This window comes from Salvia hispanica, chromosome 5 (assembly GCF_023119035.1).
Source record: "Salvia hispanica cultivar TCC Black 2014 chromosome 5, UniMelb_Shisp_WGS_1.0, whole genome shotgun sequence".
In the NCBI taxonomy this organism is placed as follows: domain Eukaryota; kingdom Viridiplantae; phylum Streptophyta; class Magnoliopsida; order Lamiales; family Lamiaceae; genus Salvia; species Salvia hispanica.
This window is the reverse complement of record NC_062969.1, coordinates 36,769,426-36,779,412: the sequence shown is the minus strand read 5'-3', so window position 1 is coordinate 36,779,412 and position 9,987 is coordinate 36,769,426. Positions and strand designations below refer to the sequence as shown.

General features: G+C 43.0%; 1 protein-coding gene across 1 annotated transcript; it reads left to right on the top strand.

Annotated features, from left to right (window-relative positions):
- LOC125189954 lies at nt 1–5,943 on the top strand. The gene is made up of 3 exons (XM_048087167.1): nt 1–186; nt 4,891–5,229; nt 5,341–5,943. Exons 1-3 carry the CDS (start codon nt 1–3, stop codon nt 5,941–5,943), a joined length of 1,128 nt encoding a protein of 375 aa, XP_047943124.1.
- Nucleotides 5,944–9,987: the final 4,044 nt, after the last annotated feature.

The window sequence follows — 9,987 nt, the reverse complement described above, 5'->3', positions numbered from 1 at the left end:
ATGGCAGCAGCCCCGTGTGGAGGAGCTGCTCAACGGAGAGCTGTAGAAGAGCGAGCAGAGAGGGAAAGACGTTCAGTGATGGGAGACGCTCACCGGAATGACAGCGGCGGTGCGAAGCTGATCGGGACAGCGATGGCACTGCTCGTACGCTCGATGAATCCCGAACAGCAGCAGCAACGACTGAGGGTGGATAGCGGCTATCTCGATCTGGAGTAGCAGCGACGCCGGCGGCGGCACTTTGACAGCAGCGGCACTGTGGCAGAGATGAGGGAAAGATATGCTAGTGAAGGCGACCACGGCGGTGCTTGCTGCAACAGTGAACGGCGACGGAGAGACGAAAAGAGTGAGAGAGCTGGGGCAACGTCGACTTGAAAGAAGGAGGGAAACGAGTTCTCTTTTAATTTTGGATCGGAGATGTCGATAGAATTAAAGAGAGAGGGAGAGTGGAATGGCTGCGCCATTGTTGATACATGAAGAGGAAGGAGACGGTGCTGAGGTTGAGAGAGAAGAAGAGTGCAGCGGCACTGTGCAGAGAGTGAAGGATTTGAGATTTTAAATATGCGGAGATGGAGCTGAACCGTCGATCTCACCGACGGGATTCAGATTGGAGACAGCAGACGGAGGGAGCTAGAAGAGAGAAAGATGGCGAACATGTGGTTTAATTGAAAAGAAGGGGAAAATCCCATTTTGGGAGTTCACTAATACGTAAGGTGAGGAAAGTTTTTAAAGTTTTAGACTTTGTTTTAATTAAATGTTTTAGGCAATGTGTTAATTTATAGATTTGGATTGGGCCTATTGTTTTTAGTAAAGGAGATGATTGGAGTTAATCTAGTGTTTGGGCCGGAGTACATTAAATCAATGGGTAGCTTCACGCACGTTTTTCGAGAACGGAATAGAACGCAATTTACGGTGTTAAACGAACGAGGTGGGCTTTCTTTTTAAATAAGGGCAATGCCCTAAGTATATTTTTATGTGAAAATGAATATTTGTCATGCCGTGTTTTGTTTTATCTATGGAACCTATCTGCTGTGGCTTTTGCCATCTATGGATAATCGAATTCGGGTCTGACTAGGGAGTGAGTCCCTACTCAGGCTAGTGTACACCAATGGAGATCGTGAGCCGTCTTTTGGGTCGGCCGGTCTAGTGACTTGGAATGTGGCCACATTCCTTGTCATCAATGGATCAGATATGGTAGACATCTATGGGAAAATGGTTGATCAACCGACTTTTACGATGGAAATGGTTTTTAGTGTCTTGGGCATTTTTCAAAGTTAAACCCCGAGTTCACTCAATGGTGGCATGATAAATACTTTTTATAAAATGTTTTCGGCATGAGTCCACTGAGTGCATCAAGTACTCAGCCCTGCATTTCTTTTTTAAAAATGTGCAGGTTGAGCTGTGACGAGCGTGGTGGGTGTTGAGCATAAAAGTGAAGAAGATAACAAATAAAGATTTCAAATATATTATGTCTTCATACATAGTATAATTCTTCTCTCGAATGCTTCCGCTGAATGTTGTTTCTTTTGAGTTAATGTTAGAGTTAATGTTAAGTTGAGATAATATCTTTTTGAGTTGTTGATTGTCGAAATAATACTCTGTTTTTATTCGAGCTACTTCTGTTATATTGAGCTTTGGTCGAATTTCGTTGTTTTTCCCTTTCTTTCCCGCTTCTTTTATCCTCCCCTAGTCGCGATTCACCGTGTTTTCTATCCTTAGAAAATGCGGTCGTGACAGAGTGGTATCAGAGCAATTTTTCTTTCCGCTCTGGACCCGAGAGTCTCTTTTTCAATCATAGTCTGGAATCGTTTCGCTAGAGTAAAAAGTTTTGTGTCGAAGGCTCAATATCCCGCTTCGCCACGCTCAACTGAGAAAGAGGTAATTTATTTTTATTGAGAAATTTTTCTGAGAATGTTTTCAAGAAAGAAGGTGAGAAACTATGGTTTTGAAAACAAGGTATGTTTTACAATGGGATAGAGGAGCTATGGTTAACAGAGTTTGTTTTACAATGGGATAGAGAAGCTATGGTTATATGTTTTACAATGGGATAGAGGAACTATGGTTATAAAAAAAAAAATTGATTTATTTTTTTTCGAGAAGTTGAAAATCTATGGTGATAAAAAGATATATGCTATGTAATGAGACTTGTTTTTATTTAAAGATTTGATCAATGGAAAATGATGTGTGTTGAATTGTTGAAAATTTTTTAGTTCGAGGAAAAAAAAGTTTTAACTCTTTCTTTTTGAAAAATTGAGCTATGGAAGTGTGATGATATTTATGTTATGAGATGCAAGGTATAATGTGTTTATGTTTGTTTAAATATGAAGTGGTTTGTGGAGGTTGAAGTATGAAGTATATAATGCTATGCTATGGGATGTCAAGGGTATTCTGTGTACATGCATGCTTTAATTATCCGATATATGAATGACGTTTTAAGCAATGGTTTTTGGACGTTGAAGTATGTGATATATTATGACAGTGTTGATGAAAGTTGAGTTAAAATACTTTTTGATTTTTGAGTCAAAATTTTTACTTTAACGTTAAAAGTGAGATGTGGAAATTTTGAGGAAAGTGTGAGAGTTTGAGAAAAAAAATTTGTTTGGAAAGTACGAGAGTTTGAGAAAAATTTTGTTTCAAAAGTTTTGAATGTGAATGTGAAATGCAAAAGTGTTTTGCTTTGGGATGAGATATGTTGTGTGTTATACTTGTTTATCTTGAGATATAAATGACGTTAATTGTGATAGTTGTTGATCTATGAGATGATGAAATGTATTGTGAACTTAGAGTGCGTAAGATGTAGTAGGCCTAGTTGACAGCGCAAACCTTAGTGCTAAATTTAAAACTTATCTATTGCTTTTCCGAGCAATGAAAACGTTCGAGAATCTGAAACTTTGGGGCGAAAGCACGAGGCAAGGAGATCGAGGGTGAGAATGGAAGACGGAGGACCATGAAACTTTTTCTAGTTCTTGGAATGGCGCGAAACTTTGGAGCAAGCTTAATTTGTGAACCATTTTACTATTTCTTATCGTTTTCCTAAACAAGAATACGATGAAGATCTAAAGAAGAGAAGAATAGGGAAAACAAACTGAAGTTCAAACAAGCAAGGTGTCGAGACAAGAAGATTTTGTTAGAGGATGTATTCATGCAATGACGAGAGATCGTTTCGTGATTTAAATTAATATAGTCTAATCTTGCGTAATTTCCTAAAAGTACCGACACGACGGAGACGACCTTTATAGCGGGCAAAGAAGCATGCAGATGACTACGAAGTTTAACAAGAATGATGTTGGTGACGTGACAAGAATACGATGATGATACTACTTTCAACTATAGTTATTAATTTTAACGATATGAGGAGGCTGCTTAGAAATTAGAAGATGAGATGATGGAGAAATATTATATTCGAAGGACGTAAGCAAATTTCGAGATGAAATTTTTGTTAAGATGGGTAGATTGTCACTTGGAGATGCATGCCAAAGAAAAGGCTCGAGAGAAAAGGGATCCAAGTCAGTAGGAGACGATTCAGGCGACGCAAGTGAAAAGAGCGCTAGAAGGGTGCAATACTGACCAGGATGCGTGCCAGAGAAAAGGATCGAGATAGAGAAGAAGGATAGCTGGGATGATCATTAACAAGGGCGAAAAGTCAAATCGTGAAGGAAGTCTACCCTAAAAGCAAGGGCAAGCCTCCCTATAAAAGAAGCCACTTGGAGAGAGTTCTCAGTTCGCAAGCTCTCGATTCTCATACACACTTAGTAGAATTCTCTCTAGAAGATCAGTCCTTCAGCATTATCCAATCTCTCGTTCCTCGCCACAGCTATGGTCACTTGACGTCCAAGAGTCTGCCGGAGATTCATCATTCTACCGTTCCAGCCAGTTTGCCGTAGTAGTATAGCAGCCCCGGGAGTGGCAAAACAATCGTTATTTTGCTTTCTAGTTTAATCTTTACCTGTTTTCGTCGTTGGATTTGTTGCAAACATTTATCGTTCTTGCGTTTTGAAGTACTTTGTGAAGATCCAAACGTTTAAGTTATGAAGTTTCTATTTTCTATGTCGCTTTGGTTCGAGTTTGCTTCATTCTGCCTAGGAAAGTTAGATCTAGTCGTTGCTTTTAATTTCTAAGTGTTTTCTTATCTGGAGTTGTTGATCTGAGGTTGTAGTTATGTTTCAGTCTAATTTTTGTGCATGAGTCTTTCGTTCTGCATTATAATCACCACCTTGCATGTTAGTCAGTAGAGGTAAACTGCAGTTTCGCCGTTCATTTTAAGTTTGAGCATTTTAATCAATGGATCTTGAGTTTGAAGTTATGAATCTGAGTTTAGTCATGGAGTTTGTGTTCATATGATTTCTGTTAATACTTGGTGAAGAAGAAAACGTCAAAATCAACTTTTATCTTGGACCACTTTTACTTTTTTTAGTTACTTTTGCTTTTGTCTCGTACTTTTCAGTTGTACCTTCCAAACCTGTCAGAAAGCCAACCAGCCACCAGATATGCCTTGTTGTCTAAATTTCCTCTTTTAGTAACTGTCTACTTTTCACATGCCTCTGAGATACCGTGTCCCCTATTTCCACGAACACAACCACGTGCCTGTTATTTTCACGCCTACTAGTCAGTAGAGTACCATCTTTATTTCTCGCCTAGGTAAAATCCCAACCCATAGCGTGGTAGCTAACCAAAAACACCCAGGAATGTTACCACAGTTATCCGAACGTGTCCATCCTTTTGGGATTTGACCCTTACCTCCATTATACTAACCAGTAGAAGTGGGTTGAGGAAATTTATTTGATACCAGGTTCCGGTTGTCGTGCCAACGACTCAGCTAGGTCGGGAATCTTATCCTGATCAGTTGGATACACTCTTGCAATTACACACTCGACCGAAAACCTGCACTTTCAGGAAGCTAGGATCAACAACCTCGAGCAAGGGATAAACACAATCTCGACTGTCATTTCAAACATCAACACTCAAATGGAGCAGGTCCAAAAGAAACTTGATGAGGACAAGGCAAAGGTAGCAGCACGAGTGGAGGATATAAACAAAAAGTGGGTTGCAAAGCAAAAATCTGGGGACTGCCCAGTCGCCTGCGGACCGCCGCAACCACCGCAGCGGACTGTCGCTGACCTACCAATTGTAGTCTGCCCAGCCGCCGGCGGACCCGCGCATACCCCGCGGCGGGCCGCCACTAACAAGGAAGAATCGTCCACCAAACAGGTGCTCGTGCAGAACAATGAGATTGTACTCCCCTTTCAGCCGAAGAGGTGGTTTAAGCTAGAAGAGCAATTCAAACAATTCTTAAACATGTTTTGCAAGGTCCATACTAATATTCCTCTAGTTGAATCGTTGTAGGAAATAACCAAATATGCAAAGCTATTAACGGAGGCGGTGATGAGGAAGAAAAAGCCGATCAAAGCCGACCTTAAGCTACTGCATCATTGCAGCGAGATCTTCCAAAAGGAAAGGGCAGTGAAACAGAGAGACCCCGAGCAGTTCATCATAAGGTGCCGGATCGGAGAAGGGAAAGTTGACAAGGCCCTATGTGACTTAGGGTCATCCATCAATCTCATGCCACTGAAGTATTACGAAAAGCTCAACATTGGGCCGCTCAAAACTTCAGACGTGACTCTTAGGCTGGCCGATAACTCGTCCATCAAAACAGTAGGTATGATTGAGGATGTGTTGGTGAAGGTTGATGATTTCATCTTTCCTGCCGATTTTATTGTGCTTGATATGAAAATGGACAAGAATGTTTCTCTAATCTTAGGCAGAGATTTTCTAGCTACTTGCAAAGCTTTGATTTATGTAGGTCGTGGAGAGATCACAATCAGTGACAATTATAGTCGCTCCACCTACAAGATCGAGACGAGATACTTAAATTTGAGGAGGCAAAGCAGGCAGAGATGGAACGGCAGTGCAGGGCAATCATGGTCACGGCTTGACAAAGCCTCATGATCCATTTGAAGTGGAGGACCCTTTATCCTCCACAATTTACATTGTCAACAAAGTAAGTCCTTCTCCCAAAAAGAATGAACCTAACTCTTAAAATTATGTTCCGCAGAAAAAGAAGCAAAAGAAGAAGAAAGCACCCAATGAAGACCCCGAGATCTATGTGATTAAAACCAATAAGGGGAATACAAGTGGTGGAAGAAGCTAGGGACCAAGCTGCTCCCAATGCCAATTTTCAGCACTAGGATCGCTGATCCGCCCAACTAGTGGGCCACTTCAAGTCGAGCTAACGACTCAAAACAAAAGAGCTTGTTGGGAGGCATCCTAATTTTATTTTGTTATTTCTTGTTATTTTCGTTTTTGTGTTTCCTTAAAAAAAAGGTCGAGTGGCGCTCGCCGCGCTTAACACGGCGATCGCCACACGTGTGTTCACATGTGCAGAATGGAGTCGGGCCTAGGGTAGGCTTAGGGCGGGCCACGGCAGTCCACCAGGAAGCGCCGTTTTCGAAAGCCCGTGTGGCGGCCCGCCACAAATTACGCGGCGGTCGCCACGGACAGTCCAGAGACGGGAATTCGCCAATATAAGGTATGTTTTCCATTCCTTTTCTCATTCCTTCTCTAATTCCTTCCTTGCTCACACCCCCACCATTATAAATCACCAAATTCACACACCCACACTCTCATTCTCTCAATTCTCTCCAAGTTTAGAGTTCTTCTCCTTCAATTCTCTCCAACACAACGTATGAATCCCACTCAATTTCTGAGTTTTGCTTTAATTCTTTCATGGATTTTGGTATTTCTTGGATGAATTGTTCGGTAGAAGCTCTTGTTATATGATGGGGGATGATTGTGTGTGCTTATTTTTGAATTTCCATGGTTTAATTTGTATTTTAGGTGGTGAATTGTTGCTTAGTGAATAGTGATTTTCTCTTGTTCTTGAATGTGTATTTGTTGCAATCAAGTTCATAGCATTGTAAGCCTATTATTATTTCCATGAATTGCAATACTTCTCTGCATGGGGGATGAATTCACGTTGGGGGATGGATTTAAGTGTCCTATTTTTGTTTATTATGCTCTACACGTTAACATGTTACAATTTAGGATGCTATGATACGCAAACTTGCACATGATTGTTGATTCTTAGTTTTTACTTGGTTAAGTGCAAGTTTGGCGGAACCTTTGATTGGCTATTTGTTGGTGCTATTTTTAAGAGTATGAATTTTCTTTTGTAGGATAATGGGATCAAAGGAAAAACCCGAGAATGCGAAGAACTATGGCACTAGCCTTGCCACTGAGGAGCAAAAGGCTATGTCGAAGGTGTCGGCAAGAGAGACGGCACCCTTGATATATCCCCACGATTTCCCTCTCCAAACTTTGGGGATCGCGGAAGATTTTTGGGGGCTATGCGACGTGGGCGATGGGAACGACCTCGCCTACATGTTCCAAAGGAAGTGGCCATCTTTTAGGAAGCTCACTCTTGAGTTTCTTAGCTCACTCAAGGTCACCAAGGATCGACGCCACAATGTCCCGCTAAGCATCGACTTCCGCCTAGGCAACCGTTGGCACTCGCTTACCATGGAGGAGCTTAGTGGAGTGTTCCATTGCTTTGACCCCAACCCCGAGGAGGACAATAAATATGGATATTCCGAGGTTTCGGGCGCGATGACTAATGAGCAAGAGCACGCCGCGGGTTATGCCAAGTCTTTGTCGATTCGCAACCCCGTCTTGAGGTACCTCCATCGCGCTATGACCCAACTCATGTTTGCTAGGGTCGATGGGGGGAGTGTCTCCCAAACGGAGCTTAATGTGATGTGGTGTCTGGTCAACAAGAAAGGATTCGATTATGGAACCCTTTTGAGGAGGAGGAGGGAAACGGGCGTTGAGGTCGTCGAACTCGCCAATAAGATAGGCGATGTCGCCACTCATGGTTTGGTGCTCTTGTCGAGCCTCGACGGCCATCCTTTGGAGCTCTTCAATTTGTTGACGGCGATGCACGTCTTTCGATCGTTGTTGCTCCCAAAATTGTTGCTCCGCCGTGCGCCAATCGCCTTGAGTCGTCCACCCTTGGCGGTTGTAGGCATTTTCCCCTTGCTGCTCCGCCCATCGATTGTCCCAAGTGTTGGACATGTTTTGCATGTACGAGTAAATATATCCTAGTTGGGCAGAGGTGTTCGATTGGAACTCCTCATTGGGATTTCGCCTCCCGCGGCGGCGATTCGCTCGAGTCCGGCGGCGATGGTCCTCCACTTCCTCTTCTTCTTCTTGTTGTTGGGGCGGCGGCGGCGGTGCTCCACTCCCTTGGGTGTGTGAATGCTCCCCTTCCTCATTATAGTTTTCAATAGCATCGAAGGTGGAGTCATCATCGGGCTCAAAGATGGGGATGCGAGCCGGGATGTTCCTCTTTCTAAACTCCCCATTGATGGGGTTGGCCTCAATGGCTCTTCGGTGGGCCGGAGTGTTGAGCTTCCAATTGGCTTGGTTCGCCCAAACATCGACCTTGGTCAACTGCGGGATTGGAATAGGGAAATGATCCCCCGCCACTTGCAAGAAAAAGCCTTAACCCCAATAGTCGGTCTTCAATAATCCCACCGAGAAGAGCACCTCATAAGTGATAAAACGCTCCCCACCATCTTCCGTCAAACCAGCGAGAGAGATGCCCAAGTGTTCGGCAATCATCGTGATCAAGCCCCCACAACATATAACACCTCCGTCTTTCTTTGTGATCCGGTCAACATAAAGTGTAAAGAGGGTTCCATAATCGAATCCATTCTTGTTGAGCAGGCACCACATCACATTAAGCTCCGTTTGGGAGACACTCCTCCCATCGACCCTAGCAAACATGAGTTGGGTCATAGCGCGATGGAGGTACCTCAAGACGGGGTTACGAATAGACAAAGACTTGGCATAACCCGCGGCGTGCTCTTGCTCAATAGTTATCGCGCCCCAAACCTCGGAAAAATCATAGTCATTGTCCTCCTCGGGGTTGGGGTCAAAGCAATGGAACACTGCACTAAGCTCCTCCATGGTAAGCGAGTGCCAACGGTTGCCTAGGCGGAAGTCGATGCTTAACGGGACATTGTGGCGGCGATCCTTGGTGACCTTGAGTGAGCTAAGAAACTCAAGAGTGAGCTTCCTAAAATAGGGCCACTTCCTTTGGAACATGTAGGCGAGGCCATTCCCATCGCCCACATCGCATAGCCCCCAAAACTCCTCTGTGATCCCCAAAGTTTGGAGAGGGAAATCGTGGGGATATATCGCTGGTGCCGTCTCTCTTGCCGACACCTTCTTCCACATAGCCTTTTGCTGCTCCGTGGCAAGGCTAATGCCATAGTTCTTCGCATTCTCGGGCTTTTCCTTTGATCCCATTATCCTACAAAAGAAAATTCACACTCTTAAAAAGAGCACCAACAAATAGGCAATCAAAGTCCCTCCAAACTTGCACTTAACCAAGTAAAAACTAAGAATCAACAATCATGTGCAAGTTTGCGTATCATAGCATCCTAAATTGTAACATGTTAACATGTAGAGCATAATCAACAAAAATAGGACACTTAAATCCATCCCCCAACGTGAATTCATCCCCTATGCAGAGACGTATCAATAATAAATCAATACAAATCAACAAGCTCTTAGTAGACGCTACAGTTAGCTTCCCTTAAAACAACACTGTTAATTGAGAGTGAAGACTTTTCAAGGGTGTTAGGGCTTTTTGGAGTTACGTGTTTGGATTGACAACCCTAATATTGTAATCAACGTTTGTATCGCATGAGCATTAGCTAGATGACTCGTTGTATCAAAGTAATAACTATGCTAGGGCTCTCAAATATTTTCAGCTTTCAAAGTTTTCAAATCTCTGTTTTCCAGATAAGACCAGTTTTACACTTTCAGGTTTATTTCCCCGGTGTTCGATATCAGTAATCACCCTAGCTATACTATATATACTTTACTTGGAGGTTTATTTAGTGCTAAAAAAAATAATGCATCAAGTTTTTGGCGTCGTTTGCCGGGGAAGACAATTCACTTTGGAGTGATATCTTCAAACGGACAATT